This window comes from Macaca thibetana, chromosome 10 (genome assembly GCF_024542745.1).
Source record: "Macaca thibetana thibetana isolate TM-01 chromosome 10, ASM2454274v1, whole genome shotgun sequence".
Taxonomy (NCBI): Eukaryota; Metazoa; Chordata; class Mammalia; order Primates; family Cercopithecidae; genus Macaca; species Macaca thibetana.
Window position 1 is genome coordinate 50,774,661 of NC_065587.1, and position 24,916 is coordinate 50,799,576.

Below are 24,916 nucleotides of genomic sequence, written 5' to 3' on the forward strand. Positions count from 1 at the left end.
GGCTCAAGCCTGTAATCCCAGCACTTTGGGAGGCTAAGACGGGCGGATCACGAGGTCAGGAGATCGAGACCATCCTGGCTAACACGGTGAAACCCCGTCTCTACTAAAAAATACAAAAAACTCGCCGGGCGAGGTGGCGGGTGCCTGTAGTCCCAGCTACTCGGGAGGCTGAGGCAGGAGAATGTCGAAAAGCCGGGAGGCAGAGCTTGCAGTGAGCTGAGATCTGGCCACTGCACTCCAGCCTGGGCGACAGAGTGAGACTCCGTCTCAACGGGAGGCTGAGGCAGGAAAATCGCTTGAACCTAGAAGATGGAGTTTGCAGTGAGCCAAGATTGTGCCACTGCACTCCACCCTGGGCAACAGAGCAAGACTCTGTCTCAAAAAAAAAAAAAAATTAGCATCTATTTTTTAGGGCCTTTTGAGATGGGAAGGGGATTTTCTTTTCCTGTCTAAGAATATAAGTTACTTGTGACCTGGCGTGGTGACTCACGCCTGTAATCCCAGCACTTTGGGAGGCCGAGGTGGGCGGATCACGAGGTCAGGAGATTGAGACCATCCTGGCTAACATGGTGAAACCCCCGTCTCTGCTAAAAATACAAAAATTCAGCTGGTCATGGTGGTGGGCGCCTGTAGTCCCCGCTACTCAGGATGCTGAGGCAGGAGAATGGCGTGAACCCGGGAGGCGGATCTTACAGTAAGCCGAGATCACGCCACTGCGCTCAAGCCTGGGTGACAGAGTGAGACTCCGTCTCAAAAAAACAAAACAAAAAAAGACTATGGCTGGGTGCGGTGGCTCAAGCCTGTAATCCCAGCACTTTGGGAGGCTGAGACGGGCGGATCACGAGGTCAGGAGATCGAGACCATCCTGGCTGACACAGTGAAACCCCGTCTCTACTAAAAAATACAAAAAACTCGCCGGGCGAGGTGGCAGGCGCCTGTAGTTCCAGCTACTTGGGAGGCTGAGGCAGGAGAATGGCGTGAACCCGGGAGGCGGAGCTTGCGTGAGCTGAGATCCGACCACTGCACTCCAGCCTGGGTGACAGAGCGAGACTCCATCTCAAAAAACAAACAAACAAACAAAAACAAAAAAAATAGGACTATAAGCTACTTGTTCCATTAGTAAGATTGTATTTTGTGGGTTAGTATATGTGTGCTTGAAACAGTATCCCTGGCCCCTCTATCCACTAGATGTCAGTAGATCCCCCATTCTGCACACTGGTTGTGACAACCAAAAAATGTCTCCAGACGTTGACAGATGTCTCCTGGGGGAACAAAATTGCCCGGTCTTGAGAATCATTGCCTTAGATGCTCTGTTCAGGCTTAAATAAGACACATAAAAATGTTAAATTAGCAGGTGACTAATAATTTATGAGTATTGTTTGTTGAATTTTCATATTTATCATGTTGGAAATTTGAATTTACCTAGTCTTATTTGGAGAGTTTAACTTTTTTTTGTTTTGTTTTGTTTTGAACTACATGTTTCAACCAACTGTTAGACGTAACTCCTTTAGGTGAATTTAAGGATAACATTTTTGAGGCAGTCTTAATTTAAAAAGCCTGTTCCTTTCTCAGCTTCTAGAAAACTTACATATTTATGACTGACTTGAGCTGAGTGCAGTGCCTCACGCTTGTCATCCCAGGACTTTGGGAGGCCAAGGTGGGCAGATCACCTGAGGTCAGGAGTTTGAGACCAGCCTGGCCAACCTGGTGAAACCCTGTCTCTGCTAAAAATACAAAAACTAGCCAGGCATGGTGGCTCACGCCTGTAATCCTAACTACTTGGGAGACTGAGGCAGGAGAATTGCTTGAACTCAGGAGGCGGAGGTTGCAGTGAGCCAAGTTTGCACCACTGCACTCCAGCCTGGGCGACAGAGCTCTGTCTCAAAAAAAAATTAAAGATTTATGACTGACTTGAAATCCTGGCAGTCAGCCTGCTTTAGAGAGCATTAACCAAAAATCCCTTGGTCCACACCCTTTCTAAATTTAGGCATTCATTCAGAGTCTCAAACTCTAAGGGCCACTCAGGACACAGTTGGGTTGCTCTTTCTGGGATGGGAGTACATTCTGGAGCAGATACTTTACTCCTAGCTTATTATTTGACCTTGAGACCTGTGGTTGGTGTTGTGAAGTCGTACATATACTACGAGTGACTTTTTTTGTTATGAAAAGTGCTCTTCTTAAGACAGTTTACAAAAAGGAAAAGGAGAAGGAGTGAGTGAGTAAATGAAGAGAGGGGAAGAGAGGAGGAAAAAAGTTTCTATTTTAGCAGCTGACGGGGGAAAAATACCCTATGAAATAAGGTCATAGCTGACTTCTGAATGGTTCTGGACTTGTTTCTTGACACTGGTGACTTGTCTTCTAAGACCATTATGTAGATCTTCAATGGAACTCCTCTGTTATTTTGTTCTGATTCCAAAAGTAAAAAGGAACAACTGCACTCTTGGGGAATTTTGTTGAATAAGGTAATACTTATGCCTCTGCTATCCAGAGTCACATTTCGACTGAGTTTCTTTTGAGTTTTGCAGTCCTTTTTGTTCTCAGTAAGAGAGAATGTGCCAGGACTCCTCAAGTAGCTTAATTGCTCTGGTCATTCGTCTCTTTCTTGAGGACCAGCTTTAAAAATCATTTTGATACTCAAAAAAAAAATTAACGTAACAAACTGTTTCTTTATAATAGAACTTCTAGTTAGTTGGTTTGCTGGTGTCTACATTGGTTGGCTATTTCCTGAGAGACCTGTCATTCTGCCTTTGTTGCCACTGGTTATTTTTAAGTACTTTGACTCATTAAAAACATTTTCGGCTTTTAAAGGATGGCCACGAAGATGAGCACAACTGTCCTTATTTTTGACTCGTGAAGAAATTTAATGTATTTAGATGTAATGCCTTCATTATTCTCTTAATTTACAAGATGAGGTAAACAAGCTCCAGTGCTCCCCACCCCACCACCACACCAGTAAAATTGCCAGTCTAAAATCCGTTCCTGTCTTCTTCATCTCCGCTTTTGCTTTTAATAGTATAAATTCTCTAGTATGTTCTTCATTACTCTCATCACTTCTCAGGATCTGTGAGCCTGGGTAGGGGTGGGATAGTTTTCTTGTTGGGGGTTTGTAATTAAATGAGACCTCAAATAAGCCTTTTAGGAAAACAATACATCTGTCATCACCATAGGGAAAAAGAAACAACAGAAGTATCCTACCTTCCTTCTGTCAACTTAAAACCCTAAGGTTGCCAACCTGAGCCTTGGTCCTTAAGAGGAAGCAGTGTTCACATTCACCTGTTCCTGGTATTATAAACCTAGTTTGCTTTCAATTTCTCGTAATTTTGAGACCAGAAAGAAACCTTTACTATGCCCCAATTACTATAGAAACCTCTCCATACTTTTTAATTTGCATTTTTGAATGTAAGCTGTAGTTTGCAATTCTTAATATTCACCAATAAATATTGTACCCTACTGATTCTCTTTGTATAATGAATATGCAGAGCACACGGGTGTTGTAAATCATTTAAAAAACACTGTGGGAAAGTCACAAGGCCAAGAAACTTACTGTATACCAAGGAGAAACATATTTCGAATAAATGAACATAGCTCCATGCTAAATGGAACTATTTTCATAACTGAGTAGGTGACACCATTTTGACTGAATATTGGCAATTACATATCTCCTCTATAATTTACCTTTTTATTTTCTTTCCCTTACAACTTTTAGGTAGAACTTTAGACTTCATAGCACTGAATTAACCTGCACTGAAAGCTGTTTACCTGCATTTGTTCACTTTTGTTGAAAGTGACCATGTCTCAAGTTCAAGTGCAAGTTCAGAACCCATCTGCTGCTCTCTCAGGGAGCCAAATACTGAACAAGAACCAGTCTCTTCTCTCACAGCCTTTGATGAGTATTCCTTCTACTACTAGCTCTCTGCCCTCTGAAAATGCAGGTAGACCCATTCAAAACTCTGCTTTACCCTCTGCATCTATTACATCCACCAGTGCAGCTGCAGGTAAGCATATGAATCCAAGTGTCTTCTATTTCAAATGTTTTCTTACCCTGTTTTCTGATCTGATAAGTAGGTTGCAGATTTAGGGAGCTCTCACATTTACCTTCAAAAAGTAAAAGAAAATATCACCACCCACACTTCTTTATCCCAGTTATACAACACTGGTTTTGTAGGGGATTGCAGAGGCCTCAGTTGACAGACCATTGTAGGTTGTGAGAAAGAGAATTGAAAGCTGAAAACTACACAGACTATAAAGCCTCCTCTGTTAAAGAGTGGTGGCTGGCAGAAAGAATTGAGCAGTAAATACCACCTTGGATATTCATCGTTGTATGGGATAATTCTGCATTTAAAATTATTTCCCAGAACAAGCCAGGTGCCATGGCTCACGCCTGTAATCCCAGCACTTTGGGAGGCTGAGGCAGTTGGATCACCAGAGGTCAGGAGTTCGAGACCAGCCTGGCCAACATGGTGAAACCCTGCCTCTACAAAAAATACAAAAACTAGCTGGGCTTGGTGATACACACCTGTAATCCCAGCTACTCAGGAGGCTGAGGCAGGAGAACTGCTTGAACCTGGGAGGTGGAGGTTGCAGTGAGCTGAGATTGTGCCGCTGCACTCCAGCCTGGGCAACAGAGGGAGACTCCATGTCAAAAAAAGAAAAAAGTAAAAACTAGGCCGGGCGCAGTGGCTCACACCTGTAATCCCAGCACTTCAAGAGGCCAAGGCGGGTGGATCACAAGGTCAGGAGTTCAAGACCAGCCTGGCCAATATGGTGAAACTCTGTCTCTACTAAAAATACAAAAAATAGACGGCCATGGTGGTGCGTGCCTGTAGTCCCAGCTATTCAGGAGGATGATGCAGAAGAATCGCTTGAACCCAGGAGGCAGAGGTTGCAGTGAGCCGAGATCACGCCACCGCACTCCATCCTGGGCGACAGGGCAAGAGACTCTGCTTCATAAATAAATAAATAAAAATTTTTTTTTTTTTGAGACAGAGTCTCGCTCTGTCACCCAGGCTGGAGTGCAGTGGCCACATCTTGGCTCACTGCAAGCGCCGCCTCCCGGGTTTACGCCATTCTCCTGCCTCAGCCTCCCGAGTAGCTGGGACTACAGGCACCCGCCACCTCGCCCGGCGAGTTTTTTGTATTTTTTAGTAGAGACGGGGTTTCACCGTGTTAGCCAGGATGGTCTCGATCTCCTGACCTCGTGATCCGCCCGTCTTAGCCTCCCAAAGTGCTGGGATTACAGGCTTGAGCCACCGCGCCCGGCCAAATAAATTTCTAACAACTGACGAAGAGCTCTTGTATCTGCATAAGCCTTCTTTTTGAGTGTCTGTAAGATTTTATCCCAAGCAAGGGGGCAGCCAGATTTACTAGAAAGCAAAAAAGTACATTGACATTTATTTATTTTTATTTCTGTTTTGAACAAGTAAGTTTAAGTTTGGAAGGTTCCAGAAGTAGTTCAGAAATCATAATGAGGACCAATTAGAAATGGAATAAAGAAGCAGAGTTTTTTTCTCTTCTTTCCTTTCCTTTCGTTTGTTTCACAGGGTCTCTACTCTATTGCCTAGGCTGGAGTACAGTAGTGTGATTATGGTTCACTGCAGCTTCAACCTCCTGGGCTCAAGTGGATCCTCCTGCCTCAGCCTCCTGAACTGCTGGATTATAGGTGTGAGCTACAATGTCCAAATTTATTTTCTTGTTAAAATTTTCTGCGTCATGGCCAGGCATGGTGGTTCACACCTGTAATCCCAGCACTTTGGGAGGCCGAGGCGGGAGATTGCTTGAGCCCAGGAGTTGGAGACCAGCCTGGGCAACATGGTGAAACCCCATCTATACAAAAAAATACAAAAATTTTGAGACAGAGCGAGACCCTGTCTCAAAAAAAAAATTAAAAAAATAAAAAATTCTCCTTCTTGGCTGGCCACAGTGGTTTACACCTGTAATTTCAGTGTTTTGGTATGCTTATTTATTTATGAGATAGAGTCTCGCTTTGTTGCTTAGGCTGGAGCACAATGGTGTGATCTTGGCTCACTACAACCTCTGACTCCTGGGTTCAGGCAATTCTCCTGCCTCAGCCGTCCTGAGTAGCTGGGATTACAGGTGCCTGCCACTACACTCGGCTGTTTTGTATTTTTAGTAGAGACGGGGTTTCGCTGTGTTGCCCAGGCTCGTCTCCAACTCCTGACCTCAAGTGATCAGCTTGCCTTGGCCTCCTAGATTGCTAGAATTACAGGTGTGAGTCATTGTGCCAGACTGGGAGGCCAATTTAAAAATTAGCTGGGCTTGGTGGTGTGCACCTGTAGTCCCAGCTACTTGGGAGGCTGAGGCAGGAGGATTGCTTGAGCCCAGAAGTTCAAGGCTGCAGTGAACTGTGATAGTGCTGTCTTACTCCAGCTGGGCAGCAGACTACGTCTGACTCAAAACAAAGTTTAGAAGCATTCAAATCTGATTATTAGGAAAATGAACTAAAGGTACTTTACTGTACACAGGGGCTCATGCCCATAATCCCAGCACTTTAGGAGGCTGAGGCAGGTGGATCGCCTGAGGTCTGGAGTGTGAGACCAGCCTGGCCAACGTGGTGAAACCATGTCTCTACTAAAAATACAAAAATTAGCCAGGTGTAGTGGTGTGCGCCTGTATTCCCAGCTAATTGGGAGGGTGAGGCAGGAGAATCGCTTGAACTTGGGAGTCAGAGGCTGCAGCGAGCCGAGATCACGTGACTGCACTCCAGCCTGGGCAACAGTGAGATTCCATCTCAAAAAAAAAAAAAAAGATTTAAAACCTTTGAAAAATACCTAAAAATATTATAGACAAGAAACTGAGGCTAAAGAAAGAAAACTTAAAACCAATATTCTTATGAATAGGAGACAGGGTCTGACCAAAAAAAAAAAAAAAAAAAGGGAGGGGGGGATAATAAATAAAAACAATATTCTGCCTCCCAACACCCTCCCTGCTACATGGCAAGACCAGTGAAATAAATGGAGTGTCAGTGTCTAATATGTAATAATGGTAAAATTTGATATTTATTAATAAAGAATTTTATAATAATATAATATTATGAATTATATAATATTGTTGGGTTTTTTTTTTTTTTTGAGATGGAGTCTCGCTCTGTCACCATCCTGGAGTGCAGTGGAACCATCTTGGCTCACTGCAACTTCCTTCTCCTGGGTTCGAGTGATTCCTGCCTCAGCCTCCCTAGTAGCTGGGGCTATAAGCACATGCCACCGTGCCCGGCTAATTTTTGTATTTTTAGTAGAGACAGGGTTTCACCATGTTGGCCAGGATGGTCTCGATCTCTTGACCTCGTGATCCACCCGCCTCGGCCTCCCGAAGTGCTGGGATTACAGGCATTAGCTACCACACGCAGCCTAGTGTGGGTATTTCTATACCAGCGTCACCTCATAACAGAGTCTTTTCTTCCCCTTCCTTATGCCTATTTCCTTTCAATTTCCTCCTTTGTCTTCTCATTTCCTTTACTTTATGAATCTGTTCTTAGAGCGTTTGCTTCTCCCACTCGGCTGCATGGTATCTTCCACGCCACCCCCACGGTTCCTTGGACTGGTTCACCAGATAACATTCTTGATTTTTCATAGTCCTGTAGAGATGTTGTTTTCCCCATATTTGTCATGTGAGACTCTCTGAAAAGGAAAAGGCACAGACTGTTTCAGTCCTCTGGGATTTATTGCTTTTTCTTCTAATGAGTTCTGGTGTCCAAATCCTATTGACTTTGTAAAACTCCTGCCCACCAACATCATTTTATTTTACTTATATAATTGTTAGAAATAGATAAGGTCTTAGGATGGCAGCCTTTGGAGAAAAGACTAGAGGATGCCCGGGAATGAGAGTTTCACTGTATGAAAGATGACAACCGTTGTTTGAGAGATGGTAGTGGTATGTTGAGTTTAGCGAAATAATGGGCAGCTGGCAACTGTCATAAACAGCTGGCAACTGTTTCAGAAACCAGTCTGTGCTCAGAAGACCTTGTATTCCAGTGGGTTTTAATAGCAGTGCTTCATCTGATTTCAAATCTTGCTTGCCCATTATGGGTTAGTTATTCCCCTGACTTCAGTCTTTTGAAGACACACCCTCTCCTAGATTACCTGGCTTCAACTGGTTCAGAAAAGACCCTAGTTGTGTCTTCTCTGGGAACGTACTCCTGGAATGATTTGCAGTTTTGTATCATGGCTGCCTACATTTGTAGGCCTTCCATTTGTTTTTCCTCTATTTTCATATCCCTAGGAGAATAGTAGTCTTACATACTGCTAGTTGACTTCAGTGCTCTTACATTATTTTTCACTTCCTTCTCGTGTGGCAAACCCCATAGAAAAAAATCCCAGCTGTGTCTTGTGAATGAGTGAGTTTGTTTCAGCAAGATCTAGTTTGAGTATAAGCTTTTTTTTTTTTTTTTTTTTGAGACGGAGTCTTGCTCTGTAGCCCAGGCTGGAGTGCAGTGGCCGGATCTCAGCTCACTGCAAGCTCCGCCTCCCGGGTTCACGCCATTCTCCGGCCTCAGCCTCCCGAGTAGCTGGGACTACAGGCGCTGCCACCTCGCCCGGCTATTTTTTGTATTTCTTAGTAGAGACGGGGTTTCACCGGGTTAGCCAGGATGGTCTCGATCTCCTGACCTCGTGATCCGCCCATCTCGGCCTCCCAAAGTGCTGGGATTACAGGCTTGAGCCACCGCGCCCGGCCGAGTATAAGCTTTTGTGTGAGCAAGGTCCGGCTCACCACTGTAAGGTAAATAGCATCCATACTGCTAGTGCATTTATAACCCACCTGGAATGTTTTCTGTTTTTTTTTTACTCCTGAAAGTGGTGCTGTGATTCAAAATACGTATTTTCAAACTGATGAGGTTGTCTTAAACAAAAACTATACTTAGACAAGATTATAGATTTTTGAAGTTTCTTCTTTTTTCATCCTTGCCAATGGGTCAAAGAAAATCTCTGCTTCTTTTTGGAATATTTGGGTTTTATTTTATTTTTTTTTAGAGTCTTTCTTTGCCGCCTGGGCTGGAGTGCAATGTGGTGTGATCATGTCTCACTGCATCCTCGACCTCCCAGGCTTCAGCAATCCTCCCACCTTGGCCTCCTGAGTAGCTGGGGCATGCCACCATGCCCAGCTAGTTTTTTTTTAATTCTTTGTGGCGGTGAAGTCTCACTGTGTTGCCCAGGCTTGTTTTGAGTTGCTGGACTCAAAACAATCCGCCTGCCTTGGCCTCCCCAAATGCTGGGATTACAGGTGTTAGCCACCCCGCCTGGACATATTTTGCTTTTAAAACTCCAAATAGTGTGTGGTTGTTTGGGATTCTGAACAGAGACAGTTCTCAAGCACCTGTGATTGATTGCCCGTAAGTTTTCCAGCTCTGGGCCACCTCTTGTCTGCTGGTTACTTCTGGCTCCTCTCCTGCTTGTTTGCACAAGGACCTTAGGGTAGGGAGAAGAGATGATGGGAAATCAGTTTTTTCACTTGTTAGCAATCCAGGCAAAAGGTTTGAAGATGCAATTGCCTGGCTAATTTTGCATTGTAGTAGAGATGGGGTTTCACCATGTAGTCTCAAAGTGAGTATTTTGTATTGTCTCCGGTTTCAGTTATCCTTGTCATTCCCCTTATCTTAGAGAATGAAAGTCTGACTATAATTTTAAAATTGCTAATCATTATTCAAGAATTCAGTCTTTTTAGAACACGTGGAAAAAAGGAAAAAGAATTCAGTCTTTGAAACTTGTTTGTTATCTGTATTAACAGCATATCTGTAGTTATCTTTTTTCCCAACCATCTAAGGACACGGAGATACGGAGTTGTCTTTTGCAGTTGTAGCATAAGATGATATAGTATGAGAGATAAGGAATTAACGCTGTTTCTGATCATAACCTTGCAGCAAAGATAATTTAATTAAGGATGAGCTGTTTATCTCATTATGCCTCATTTTCCTTCACATGCAAACCTCAAGCCTTGAATAAATCAAGTGTTTCTTTTCATTTGACTGAAAGTAGCATCAGGCACAAACATGAATAGTCACCATAGCATAACACGGTTGAGTTGCCTTTGAAGTCAGACAGATCTGGGTTTGAATCTCAGCGTGTTACTAGCTGTGTGATCTTGTGCAAGTTACTACTTTGTTGTTGTTTCCTCATCTGTAAAATAGGGATAATAATACCCACCAAATAGATTTATTGTGAGAATTAAATGAGAGCATGTATGTTAACGTGTGGAGCACAATGCCTGCCACCTAGTAAATGCTTGAGAAATGGTAGCTGTAATTCTGGCTACTTGGGTAGCTGAGGCAGGATTAAGCATTTAAGAAAAACGAATATTTCCCACTCACACAAAACTAGCTTAAAAATGTTGTTTTAAAGCATAATTCTATTTGAAATGTGTCTTTATAGACACTTTTAGGCAATTAGGGGCTGGGAGCAGTGGCTCATGTCTGTATTCACAGCAGTTTGGAAGGCCAAGGCCAGCAGATCACTTGAGGTCAGGAGTTTGAGACCAGACTGGCCAACATGGTGAAACCTCGTATCTACCAAGAAATACAAAAATTAGCTGGATGTGGTGGTGCACGCCTGTAGTCCCAGCTACTCAGGAGGCTGAGGCAGGAGAATCACCTGAGCCTGGGAGGCGGGGGCTGTAATGAGCTGAGATGGCACCACTGCATTCCAGTCTGGGTGACAGAGTGAGACCCTTTATCAAAAAATCAATTAATTAAAATAGAAATAGAAGGCCGTAAGTAATTTTTCTGTAACTGTTGTATTTACAGGATTTTTTTGCAGACCTTAACTTTGGGATTCCCTTTATTAACTTTTTATTATATTTTGGCTTATGCACTTTCTCACTTTAACTTTTAATAATTTAGGTAGTTTGGCTGTGTGTTCATCTCTAACCGCATATTTTTTTACCCACAAGTTGTTCAAAGAGGAGAAGTTGTTCTCTTGGGTGATTTAGATTATTTGAAAAATCAAGAAATGTGGTGTACTTTAGTTCTGTCAAAACCAAGATTCTAACCTCGCTACCAACAGCATGCAGCAGAGTGGCAGCTAGCGCCGGATGGGGAAAAGGCAAGACTGTTCATGAGAATAACTGTGTGTGTGTGTGTGGTTTTTTTTTGTTTTTTTTTTTTTTTTGTTTTTTTTGTTTTTTTTAGCATTTTCTCCTTCAGCATTTATCCATGAGACAATCACCAAGATGACCCAGGGGTTGTACCGCGTTGCAGGCTTCTGCCGTTTGACCTTCCTGCCTGCCAGGGTTTTGAGGTCATACTGTTATTTGTTCTTAAATGAGTAGCCCGGTGAACTGCAGAATATATAAAGGAGATCCCTGATGTCCTGATGTGTCAAGTGTCAAGGGCGCGGGGGGAGTAAAGGATTATTTATTTATTTATTTTTGAGATGGAGTCTCGTTCTGTGGCCCAGGCTGGAGTGTAGTGGCGCGACCTGCTGGGATTATAGGCACGAGCCACCGTACCTGGCTTTCTTTTTTTTTTTTTTTTGGGATGGAGTCTCACTCTGTTGCCCATACTGGAGTGCACTGGCGCAATCTTGGCTCACTGCAACCTCTGCCTCCTGGGTTCAAGTGATTGTCCTGCCTCAGCTACCCAAGTAGCGGGAATTACAGGCACGTGCCACCACACCTGGCTAATTTTTGCATTTTTAGTAGAGATGGGGTTTCACCATTTAGGCCAGGCTGGTCTCGAACTCCTGACCTCAAGTGATCTGCCTGACTTGGCCTCCCAGAGTGCTAGGATTACAGGCGTGAGCCACTGCACCTGGCCAATAAAGGATTCTTTATGTTTTTTTCCTTTAGTGGAAGCTGTGCACTGAGGGAATCCTAAAAGTAAGACCTACAAGAAAAATCAGCTATGAAGGCAAGTTGCCCCACCCCTTAAGGCACCAAACTTAAATGACCTAGACATACTGAAATCCAGATTTCCCTTGTAAATTGTTTGTAAGTGAGATAAAGTGATATTCAGCGATAACATCAGAAAAGTAAAAGCTTCAATTAATTTTTTTTTTTTTTTTTTTTTTTGAGACGGAGTCTTACTCTGTCACCCAGGCTTGAGTGCTGTAGCGTGTTCTCAGCTCACTGCAACCTCCACCTCCAGGGTTCAAATGATTCTCTTGCCTCAGCCTCCTGAGTACCTGGGATTACAGACATGTGCTACTACACCTGGCTAATTTTTGTATTTTTAGTAGAGGCAGGATCTCACCATGTTGGCCAGGCGAGTCTCGAACTCCTGACCTCAGGTTATCGGCCCGCCTCGGCCTCCCAACGTGCTAGGATTACAGGTGTGAGCCACCACGCCGGGCCGCTTCAGTTGATTTGATAAATTCCGAAGTAATGAATCTCAAATCTTTGGGGTGCATCAGAATTACTTTGGGAACTTGTTAAAAATACAAATGCTCATTCCTTAAATCCTATCACTTTGGAAGGCTGAGGCAAGAGGATCACTGGAGCCCAGGAGTTTAAGACCAGCCTAGGCAACATAGGGAGACGCTGCCTCTGCAAAAATTAAAAAATTAACCAGGTATGGTCTGGGCACGGTGGCTCACGCCTGTAATCCCAGCACTTTGAGAGTCCGAGGCGGGCAGATCACAAGGTCAAGAGACGGAGACCATCCTGGCCAATATGGTGAAACCCCGTCTCTACTAAAAATTCAAAACTTAGTTGAGCGTGGTGGTGTATGCCTGTAGTCCCAGCTACTCAGGAGGCTGAGGCAGGAGAATTGCTTGAACCTGGGAGGCAGAGGATGCAGTAAGCTGAGATCATGCCACTACACTCCAGCCTGGCGACAGAGCAAGACTCTTGTCTTTAAAAAAAAAAAAAAAAAAAAAAAGCCAGGTATGGTGGTGTGTGCCTGTAGTCCCAGCTACTCTGGAGGCTGCAGTGAGCTATGATTGTGCCACTGAGCTCCAGCCTGGACAGCAGAGTATGACCCCATCTCAAAAATTGAAAAAAAGGGTGGTTATGCTTTCAAACAAAAGCCCACAAACACATTGCAGCATCAAAACATTGTCTTAATTTGTGTGAAGTACTACTATGTGTTTAAATCAAGTTTACAAAATCTCTTTCATGAGAAGTAATTGGAAGAGAATTTTGAGGCTGGACATGGTGGGTCATGCCTGTAATCCCAGCACTTTGGGAGACTGAGGCAGGTGGATCACTTGAGGTCAGGAGTTTGAGACCAGCCTGGCCAACATGGTGAAACCCCGTCTCTACTAAAAGTACAAAAATTAGCCGGGCATGGTAGCAGGTGCCTGTAATCCCAACTACTTGGGAGACTGAGGCAGGAGAATTTCTTGAACCTAGGAGGTGGAGGTTGCATTGAGCCGAGATCACACCACTGCACTCCAACCTGGGGACAGAGTGAGACTGTGTCTCTAAAAACAAAAAAGAATTTCAGTGCATACACAACACAATCTCTTTTTTTTTGTTTGTTTATAAAAACGACAAAAAAGGATAAGAAGGGGAAGACAGGATGAATTATCAAGATAAGACCAGGCCTCTTAAACCGTGACCATAGAAAGTGTTCAAGGTTCAAGTGACCTACTGCAGTCAATGTCAGGTTTCACGAATTGAGAGCTCACACTTTTCATTTCTAGGAATTTACAGTACTGCTGACACTTGGAGATCAGCACCGGTGAGCTGAGTGAACTGGTATTAAAAAGGTCAAACACACAGTTGCTGCTAAAGCTTTGGAGGGAACAAAATTTCCTAAGCCCACAGTCTGTCCTTTGGTAGCGAAGGAAGGAATCCAGGTCTTATGCATGGGCCAAACAGGTACCTTTCAAAAGTGTATCTAGAGGTACTACCATTTAATATGTATACGAATGGTTTCTTAACAAACTTGTCGATTTTGAAAGCACAGATTCTACACAACCAGTGACAAATGCTTATTTTTTGGGAATCCTTAACTTCATTGTAAAGCAGTGGTTTCCAATCTGTGATGCCTCAACGCCTGACAGTCTGGAAAGGCGGTCAAGGCGGTCGTAGGAAGGATGGCAGGTGACCAGATAATTTCAAAGATTTCCGAAAAATTTAATGAAATATATTTTTGATAAGATTGTATAGATTAGCAATAATATAAATTTTATCTAGAGTCACATCAAGTCAGTGTGGTAATATCGATTGTAATTTTGTTGGTCAGAAGTGCTTATTGTCAGTTGTATGTCTCTTAATTAAAAAGAATGAGAAAATGTAATATTAAATGTAAATATTACTTAAATACAAGCCAGCAGGTAGTATCTCCTCAAACAAGGGACCCATGCAAGGGGAGTATGCTAATCAAGAAGGTGTGGCTGGTAAAGGGTTGGGGATCAGTGACCTGGAGGCTGTGTCATTAATGGCTGTTTTAGCAGAGACCCCCTCAGATGCATGAAGTCATCCCAGATCTTGGTATGTAGGAAGGAATCTGGGAAGTTATCAGTCACATCTTTCTTGTTACTTTTGATTTCTTTGCAGTATACTTTCTTCATGGTTATTCTCTATTGCAGACAAATTCTGTGGATCAGAACTGCTCTTAAAATGATTCAGACTGTACTTAAAATGCAATTATATGAATTCTGTAAAAAATATAATTCTAATGCAAGAAAGAGAGAGATCTGTAATTCATGTGGCCCTCTGTGCAAACCCCAATGTTATTCTTTTTTTTTTTTTTTTTTTTTTTTTTTTTTTTTTTTTTTTTTTTTTGAGACGGAGTCTGGCTCTGTCGTCCGGGCTGGAGTGCAGTGGCCGGATCTCAGCTCACTGCAAGCTCCGCCCCCCGGGTTTACGCCATTCTCCTGCCTCAGCCTCCCGAGTAGCTGGGACTACAGGCGCCCGCCGCCTCGCCCGGCTAGTTTTTTGTATTTTTTAGTAGAGACGGGGTTTCGCCGTGTTCGCCAGGATGGTCTCGATCTCCTGACCTCGTGATCCGCCCGTCTCGGCCTCCCAAAGTGCTGGGATTACAGGCTTGAGCCACCGCGCCCGGCAACCCAATGTTATTCTTATAGAGTTGATTCATGCATTAAATTTAGTTGAACCAATTATAGTACAGAATAAGGTCTTTTTTATTTCTCTGTATATACACCCTAAAGAGGCATTTTAAAGTGGATTTTTGTGTGCATTTAGATTTTGCCATTTCTAGTGTTCTGTTTTTGATATGAAAGTGTTGTTTTTAAGTATGATTGTGCACTGACACTAATCTTTCCAGGCTGGTTTTCTTTTTAAATGGTTTTTAAAAGTTTATGGATTGGATGAACTGAGAGAAAGAAAAATTGGAAAATGAATAGCATGTATCTTCTGAAGTTGATACATTTTGAGATAACTTGTTGTATATGAAAATGGAACTCATTTTCCTAGCAAGTATTACCACAGGTCAAATTCCATTAGAAATATCAAGAATGGAAATATCTGAATATTTTGTGGGCCTTGTGTAACTTCTCCAAAAAGAATTGGGTTGCGGCCGCCTCAGTGATTTTTCACCTTTCCTTGAGTTGCACATCGTGTTGTATTGTAGCTCTTTAAGTGTGCTTTGTGTTCTTTGAACTCCTCTGGGGCAGGAATTGTTTCTTTTTTTTTTTTTTTAGACAGAGTTTCACTCTTGTTGCCCGATGTGGAGTGCAGTGAGGCAATCTCGGCTTACTGCAACCTCCGCTTCCTGGGTTCAAGTGATTCTCCTGCTTCAGCCTCCCAAGTAGCTGGGATTACAAGTGCGTGCCACCATGCCTGGCAAATTTTTTGTATTTTTAGTAGAAATGGGGTTTCACCATGTTAGCCAGGCTGGTCTTGAACTCCTGACCTCAGGTGATCTGCCCGCCTCAGCCTTCCAAAGTGCTGGGATTACAGGCGTGAGCCACTCTCACTGCAAGGTCTGCCTCCTGAGGCCATTCTCCTGCCTCAGTCTCCTGAGTAGCTGGGACTACAGGTGCCCACCACCACGCCCGACTAATTTTTTGTATTTTTTAGTAGAGACGGAGTTTCACCATGTTAACCAGGATGGTCTTGATATCCTGACCTCGTGATCCGCCTGCCTCGGCCTCCCAAAGTGCTGGGATTACAGGCGTGACCCACCATGCCTGGCCAGGAATTGTATTTCTTAAGCTTAGCACAGTGCTTTGCATCCAGTTAGTAATGTAATAAATGCATCATTCAATAGTGTGTACAGATATACTTCTGAGTGCAAGCCAATAATCCTGTAAATCAGTACAACCAAGGTTATATTGATTAAATATTCTCAGACACTAAAATAATTTGGACATTTACATGGGATTTTTTAATCGTGAAATTTGATGTGTTTTGGAACTTATTTCTGACAGCTGTACCATATAGCTTTCACTGATAATGTCTTGGGTTAAATTGTGGCTCCTCTGATAACCCTCAGAGTAGATTTTGTGCTGTTGACTGTATATAAATATCGAGAAATCACAGCATATTCTTGGATTTCCTTGTCTGATGCCTAGCAGTGACCCAGGTCCTTTTATGTATCATGAATCCGATTAGCAGAAAGCATGCTATTACATTTTATTTTAGTGAGTATCATTCTCATATCAGAACAAAACAGTTATTTGTCGATTCTTTCTTGTAGAAAGCATAACTCCTACTGTAGAACTAAATGCACTGTGCATGAAACTTGGAAAAAAACCAATGTATAAGCCTGTTGACCCTTACTCTCGGATGCAGTCCACCTATAACTACAACATGAGAGGAGGTGCTTATCCCCCGAGGTATGTGTGAGTTTTTTTTTTTTTTTCTCCATAAAATACAGGTGAAAATGTGATATTTTACATAAACTAGTACCTCTAGATTGTGGAGGGAGTAATGATTTGGTTTGGGCCTGCCAAATGTTGAAGTCGGTCTTAATTACTCTTGTGCCTTGTGCCCCTCCCCTGCTTTTTTTTTTTTTTTGAGACAGAGTCTTGCTGTGTCGCCCAGGCTGAAGTGCAGTGGCGCTTTCTCGGCTCACTGCATCCTCAGCCTCCTGGATTCAAGTGATTTCTCCCTGTCTTAGCCTCCCGAGTAGCTGGGATTGCAGGCGCCTGCCACCACGCCCGGCTAAGTTTTTTTTGTATTTTTTAGTACAGACCGGGTTCTGCGATGTTCGCCAGGCTGGTCTTGAACTCCTGACCTCAGACGATCTGCCCACTTTGGCCTCCCAAAGTGAGTCCCAAACTCACAGAGCACCCGGCCGCCCCTCTTTTTTTTTTTTTGTTTTAATTCATTGAGACAGTGTCTCCCTATGTTGCCCCAACTGGTCTTGAACTCCTGGGCTCAAGGAGTCCTCCTGCCTCAGCCTGCCACAGTGCTAGGATTAAAGGCATGAGCCACTACACCCGGCCCTTTGTGCTTCTTTACTGCTCTTGGAAAGGGCCTGAGCATATTTCTCACTGGCAGTGTGGCTTGTGCCCTCTAGCAGCCTGGCTAAAGATCACCCTTGTAACTGCTTTGTGTAACTGAATCTTATTCAAACATGATTCCCATAGCATCATGATTCCTGCAAGACAGTGATTCCCAGCATTTGTAGATTACCTGATAATTGGGTACTTTCTGACTTTTGAACTTGTGCGCTTTGTAAATAGCTTTGCTGCAGTAAAATATTAATTGAAACCTGAAAATGCCATGGATTAAAAAATCTTTTGCCGGCAGTAGTAAGACATTAGTGGAGGCCGAGCGCGGTGGCTCATGCCTGTAATCCCAGCTCTTTGGGAGGCTGAGGTGGGCGGATCACGAGGTCAGGAGTTTGAGACCAGTCTGGCCAACACAGTGAAACCCTGTCTCTACTAAAAATATGAAAATTAGCTGGGCCTGGTAGTGGGCACCTGTAATCGCAGCTACTCGGGAGGCTGAGGCAGGAGAATCACTTGAATCCAAGAGGCAGAGATTGCAGTGAGCTGAGATCACGCCACTGCACTCCAGCCTGGGCAACGAGAGAAACTCCATCTCAAAAAAAAAAAAAAAAAAAAAAATTAGTGGATAGATGATGAACAAAATGGAATTCTTCATTTCCCTGCTCTCTGTTGGGGGATAAAGCCATTTTAAAAATACAAGCTATGAAATGGATAAGAAACTGGGTTCTGCTAGGGAAATGAATGAGAAACTGGGTTCTGCTAGGTAGGCTACAGCTTGTTGGGATTTCTTGAAATGAGGGTCCTTTCTAAAAGACTTGTGCGTTAAAATTCCCAGCCTTCTATTGGAGACATGCAAATTTAAAGCTAAGGTTTGAGAAGGCAGAGCAAACCAAGTGTCTGTCTCCGCCAAAGCCTAATTCATTTTAGATTTTGTCAGTGCAGGTTAGCATGATAAACTCATAATTTCTAAGCCATTGTGTTTCCTGAGATGTAAGTTTGGATTGCTAAAAACTCTTTTCTTATACTGTGTAGCAATTCTAATCCAGTTTAAGCTTTTATGAAATCTCTGGATATATTGATGAAGAGTGATTAGCATCAAACACTAATGTGAGTAGGATCGTGATGAAGGAACATTTGCCAGAGAGTGTATAGGTGACTTATCAACTTGAGACTGTAATTTGCCTAACCTCCTTTTATTTCTAGGTACTTTTACCCATTTCCAGTTCCACCTTTACTTTATCAAGTGGAACTTTCTGTGGGAGGACAGCAATTTAATGGGAAAGGAAAGACAAGACAGGCTGCGAAACATGATGCTGCTGCCAAAGCATTGAGGATCCTGCAGAATGAGCCCCCACCGGAGAGGCTGGAGGTAAGGAGCGGAGCCCAGGCTCCCTGACGCTTCGACAGGGTGGGAGGGTAGTGGGGAGATGTCACTGCACGTTATCTTTTCTAAGAAGGCATGTTGACAGCTGTCCATAATTTTTATTTGAATGCCTCCAAGATTTTATGCTCTGTAGCTTTCTTGCTTTTTACCCCTTTTTTCGTTTTAAAATTTCTTAACAAGAAAGTCAGTTGCCTTCTTTTTCAGTCTATGGCATGGTTTTGAGTGACATGGTGTGAACACGTTAGAAAGTTTGCGATTCAATTGAGTTGTGAAGAACATGTACGGATGAAGTCTTCAGTACTGAAGATTTTGCTTGTGATATATGGTACCAGGTTAGAGAATTTTCTGAAGCTGTTTTTGACCAGCCACTCTTGATTATATAGAAGCGCCTGTTATCTATTGCCTCATAACAAACCGTCACAGAATTTAGTGATGGTTTAAACATCTCCAGGCATTTATTTTGCTCATAAGTCTGCAACTGAGGCCGGGCTTGGTAAGGGTAGCTTGTCTTCATTCTACACAGCTTTGGTTGAGGTGACTCTGCAGGGGGCTGGAAGATCTGCTTTTAAGATGGCTCACTCGTGTGGCTGGTAAGTTGGTGCTTGCTGTCAGCTAGGAGCTCAGCTGGGTCTCTGGCCCCAGGACCTCAGTTCATCACTGGGTGACCTATGGAAGGATTGCTTACACTTCCTCATGGTATGGTGGCTGGTTGCCCAGAGTAAGCATCCTAGAAGATGGGAAATGGAAGCAGCTGCCAGTTTCTTAAGGCTTAGGCTCAGAAATCACAGCATCGTGTCTGCCATGTTCTACAGGTCAAGCAGGCACAGAGCCCAGATTCAAAGGAAGGAGATATAAAATGTCACTTAAAAAAAAAAATTGAGGTGGCCAGGCACAGTGGCTCACGCCCGTAATCCCACCACTTTGGGAGGCCAAGGCGGGCAGATCATGAGGTCAGGAGATCGAGACCATCCTGGCTAAGACGGTGAAACCCTGTCTCTACTAAAAATACAAAAAATTCGCCGGGCGTGGTGGTGGGAGCCTGTAGTCCCAGCTATTCGAGAGGCTTAGGCAGGAGAATGATGTGAACTCAGGAGGCAGAGCTTGCAGTGAGCCGAGATTGTGCCACTGCACTCCAGCCTTGGGGACAGAGCGAGACTGTGTCTCAGAAAAAAAAAAAAAAAAATTGAAGGTAAAAATTATATAACCTAAATTGACTAGTGTAAGTGTACAATTCAGTAGATTTTAGTACATTCACAATATGGAGAATCCCATTTCCAGATGATGAAGGGATTGTCAAAGAATTAGGGACCATGCTTTAAAACCACCATGATAGGAAAAGGATTATTAACGTTTTTGTGACTCAATAGCAATATAATTCTTAGGGAATCAGTAACTCCATGCCATTGAGGGGGTCAAAGCATTAGTGAATATCTTTGGCCAGGCAGAATCTTATCACAGGTAGAGTCACAAAGGCCAGAAGAAGCCCAGTGAATTGAAAACATTGAGATTTCATAATTCTGTTTAATCACAGCAGGAAATGCCACCTGAAAATATCTCTGGGTAGCATTTGACTTTTCTTCACCAGGAAACATGTTCACAAAGAACAAGAAGATCCTGCACAGAACAGTGGGCTAAGTATGTGATGAGAGGTGTAGACCCAAGCGGACCTTGGGCAGGGTGCCTGCTGAGGTCTGTTGTATCCAACTGCCACCCAGGGCGACCCAGCTCGGGCTTCATGGCTGGCTGCACAGGAACGATTTGTTTTTCTTTTGTTACGCTGCGTTTCCATTTTCCACTGTAATCACCTATTCTAGTAGATGATCTGTTTCCATGGCCCACTAAGGACCAAATCAAAGAAAATGAGGCTGTAGCTAAAAGAGGAGGATTTAGTGAAGTTAAAAGGATGAGCTTTTCAGTGGTGAGATTTGTTAAAACACCAAAAAGGTAGTGGAATTTGAGTTATTTTGGAGGCTCTTCAGCTTTTTACCTGACTGGTGCTAATCTTAATTGGAGTCAGATGGAATAGGTATTTCTAGTACTTCCAGCCAATAGTTGATAAACAATTGCTGGACACTGCTATATGGATTTTGTGCATCACAATCACTTGAGAAGTTAAAAAAAGAAATTCTAGGCCCAACCCCGGGATTCTAATGCAGTAGGTCTAGGGTAAGACTCAGGAATCTGGCTTTTGCTTTTATTGTTCTTGCTGGGTTTTTTTTTTTTTTTTTTTTTTTTTTTTTTGAGACAGTCTCCTGTCACCCAAGCTGGAGTGTAGTGGCATGATCTTGGCTCACTGCAACCTCCACCTCCTGGGTTCAAGCGATTCTTGTGTCTCAGCTTTCCGAGTAGCTGGGACTACAGGTGCTTACCATCACGCCCAGCTAAATTTTGTATGTTTAGTAGAGATGGAGTTTCACTGTACTGCCCAGGCTGGTCTCAAGCTCCTGAGCTCAGGTGATCTGACCACCTTGGCCTTCCAAAGTGCTGGGATTACGGGCATGAGCCACCATACCCAGCCATGTTGTTGTTAGTGAGCTCTTGGAGTGATTCTGAGGTATGGTCAAGGTTGGAGAACCACGGATCTAAGCGCTGTCAGCACTTCCCCAGCAGTTCTTCCCCTTGACTCCTCCATGAGAATGATGACAGTATTGCTACAAAGGATAAGTGCCTATTGGTATTTCTGAGTCTCCCACCTTCACTCACTAGAGCAGCGTTGGTTGGCACAGTCCTGAGGGCAGCAGTTGTTGTGGACATGTTCTCCTGGGCTGTTTTCTCACTGGGTCCTGTGAAAACTCTGAGGAGCTTTGCTGGGGAAAAAACAACAACAACAACAAAAACACCTTTTTTCACTGACGTGTATATTTTGAATATGTTACGTCATTTACTTAAAATTCCTTGGAGGACTCAAATTCAGCACACACCTAAGCACTTTTTAATGGCTGCAAAGTGTTCCACTAAGTGAATGCACTGCTTTGTTTTCCAGCAGGGACTTGATTATTTAGGTTGTTTGTAGTTTTCCCTCTTATGAAATGGGTCGGGAAGAACATTGTTGCAGTAAAGTCTTTGTCCACAGTCCTAGAAGTAGAATTGCTGAACCAGCGGGTATGCACAGTGGTACATATGGCCAAGTTCTCCACAGGAAGAGGGTGCCATTTTACAACCTGCTGACAGGCCATAAGCAACCTGTCTGTCCACAGCCTGCCAGCATTGGAAATGATAATTTTAAACAAATTGTCAGGTTAGCTGTGGCAAATTTTTGGAGCATGTGATTGTGTGGTGGATCAATGCATCTTCTCTAGAAGATACGCAGTAAAGCCAGCACTTGCTGTCTACAGGACAGGTATAGTCTGGGCCCTCTATGCCAGGCGCTGCGCTAGACCCTGAGTTGAAAACAGCCAGTGCCGTCCCTTTTCCTGTGAACTTGGTCAAATGGAGCTGCCACACATTAACATCAATATCAGCAAAAAGTGCAGTTAGTACAAGGATGGAAAAGTGACAAGGATTAGAAGAACGTAAAGTATTTCATTTAGGTTGGAGTAATGGTGGTGAGTTCAGAGCAGTCTTTTCAGAGGAAGAGACATTTTGGCTGAGACTAAAGATCAGCAAAGAGCAGGGACAGTGTATGCCCAGAGAGGGAGCAGCAGCTGCAAAGGCCCCAAGTTAAGAAAGTGCATGGATTATTTGTTTATTTAATCTAAGGTTTGTGCTAACGGAGGATGAGTTTTACTCAGTGTCCGAGCTATTAGGAGCAGTATGGTCATAGCTACAGTATCTGTAATAGAGAAAAACAGGAGCTAGCTTAAATGCCCATTACTAGGGAAGTGGTTAAAAAAATGGCTATGTTTATCCCATGAGTACGAGTGTGGTATCTCGTATACACAGGCATGAAAGGGGATGAAGTTGCAGAGCTGTTACTGTGTGTACAGTGTGATCCTGTTGGTGTTTCAGTAAACAGTAGAGCCAGCTGTAAGTGTGTATGTATTTTTGTTTGTTTCTTTTCTTTTGTTTTGGAGACAGGGTCTCACTCTGTTGCCCAGGTTGGAGCGCAGAGGCCCAGCATGCAGGCTCACTGCAGCTTTGACCTCCCTGGGCTCAGGTGATCCTCCCATCTCAGCCTCCTGAGTAGCTGGGACTATCGATTCATGCCACCACGCCCTGCTAATTTTTGTATTTTTTTGTAGAGATGGGGTTTCGCCATGTTGCCCTGGCTGGTCTTAAACTCCTAGGCTTAAATGATTTGCCCACCTTGGCCTCCCAAAATACCAGGATTACAGGCATGAGCCACTGTAAACAGCCTGAAGTTTTTAAAATACTTTTTTATACTTTTGTAAAAATGAATAAATGCAGCTCTTTCTGGTTTTGAGTCCTTATCTTCACTTGGGACAGGTGCATACTTAAGTATTTAATTTATTTATTTTCTTGAGATGGGGCCTCACTCTGTCACTTGGGCTAGAGTGCAGTGGTGTGATTTTGGCTCACTGCAACCTCCACCTCCTGGACTCAAGCAGTCCTTCCACCTCAGCCTCCCAAGTAGCTGGGACCACAGGTGCATGCCACCACACCTGTCTAATTTTTGTATTTTTGGTAGAGATGAGATTTCACCATGTTTCCCAGGCTGGTGTCGAACTCCTGAGCTCAAGTGACCACTTACCTGCCTCGGCCTACCAAAATGCTGGGATTACTGGCATAAGCAATAGCACCTGGCCTAAAATTGGAGACTTTAACCCCTCTTGTTTCCTCAGTGTTCATTGGACCTAGTTTTCTTTTTATTATTTTTTTTTTCTAACAGAGATGGGTCTCACTATTGTTGCCCAGGCTAGAGTGCAGTGGCTATACACAGACATGATCATAGTACCCTGTGGCCTTGAAGTCCTGGCTTCAGGTGATCCTTTTGCCTCTTGATTATCTGGGACTACAGGCATGCTTGTGCCTGGCTCAGGTTTTCTTTCTTTTTTTGAGATGGAGTCTTGCTCTATTGCCAGGCTGGAGTGCAGTGGCGCGATCTCAGCTCACTGCAACCTCTGACTCCCTGATTCAAGCTATTCTCCTGCCATAGCCTCCGGAGTAGCTGGGATTACAGGCATGTGCCACCACGCCCAGCTAATTTTGTGTTTTTAGTAGAGACAGAGTTTCACCATGTTGGCCAGGATGATCTCAATCTCCTGACCTCGTGATCCACCTGCCTCGGCCTCCCAAAGTGCTGGGATTACAGGCGTGAGCCACCACACTTGGCCTCTTTTTTTTTTTTTGAGATGGAGTCTCACTCTGTTGCCCAGGCTGGAGTGCAGTGGCGCAATCTCGGCTCACTGCAACCTCTGCCTCCCAGCTTCAAGCAATTCTTCTGCCTCAGCCTCCCAAGTAGCTGGGACTACAGGTGTGTACCACCACGCCCAGCTAATTTTTATATTTTTAGTAGAGACAGGGTTTCACCATGTTGGCCAGGCTGGTCTCAAGCTCCTGACCTCGTAATCCGCCCGCCTTGGCCTCGTAAAGTGCTGGGATTACAGGCATGAGCCACCGCACCCAGCCAGGTTTTCGTTTTTGAAGCTGCTTTTTTAAGCTCTTTAAGGAATGATATTACATGAGTTGTATTCTTTTTTAGAGGTATTATAAAGAACTGAGAGAAAGTATATATATTTTTTAAATAGTGCAAAACTCATTCTTTCTTACAGTTATCATAGGGGCCTTTTGGACCTTTTTATAAACCTTTACATGATGGGATCTTAGGGATCTTAATTTTCCTGCGTTTTGAACATTTTGCTATTTGTTATTCCACGTAATTATTTCAATACTATTCATCATCTACTCCCACATATACCAGATGAGATGAAAATCATAAGAAAATGGAAGAATGATAAAGCCTCTGAGGTGGATATATAATAGTGAAATAATTGTCATGATGACACCATCTTTTTTTATTCTTATGGCCTTGCCTAGTCTATTGCATTATCTTTCAAGAAGTTAAAAAAAGAAGACTGGAGACACCATCTTTTGAGTCTCCTTTTTGCTTTCATTGAACCCAAGTGAGAATCCAGAATTTTTCTGTTTTTCATCTGTAATGTGAAGGAGAAGAGAACTGACAGTGGAAGACATTTCTGATGATTAACAAATCAGAAGATGAACACAAAAAGACAGATAGATGGCAGCACTCCAGACGTTAATGATGATGGTGAGATTGTCTAAGCAAAATCTCAGACTGTGAGTCTTCAGATGCTAGCAT

At 43.5% G+C, this 24,916-nt stretch overlaps 2 protein-coding genes across 14 annotated transcripts in view; one reads left to right on the forward strand and one right to left on the reverse strand.

The window, feature by feature from the left end:
* DDX27 (DEAD-box helicase 27) overlaps nucleotides 1–24,916 on the reverse strand; it is a 135,242-nt gene that overhangs the window by 90,158 nt on the left and 20,168 nt on the right. The gene's annotated exons all lie outside the window — the stretch shown is intronic.
* The window catches only part of STAU1 (staufen double-stranded RNA binding protein 1), an 80,471-nt gene that overhangs the window by 23,019 nt on the left and 32,536 nt on the right, over nucleotides 1–24,916 (forward strand). For 5 of the 13 annotated variants that reach the window (XM_050807449.1, XM_050807452.1, XM_050807450.1 and 2 more), the window contains 3 exons: nucleotides 3,707–3,995; nucleotides 16,553–16,691; nucleotides 18,516–18,681. In XM_050807449.1, coding sequence (XP_050663406.1) covers nucleotides 3,791–3,995; nucleotides 16,553–16,691; nucleotides 18,516–18,681 — 510 coding nt within the window. In that variant the 5' untranslated portion in view covers nucleotides 3,707–3,790. The other 8 variants (XM_050807460.1, XM_050807459.1, XM_050807462.1 and 5 more) reach the window with 4 other exon arrangements.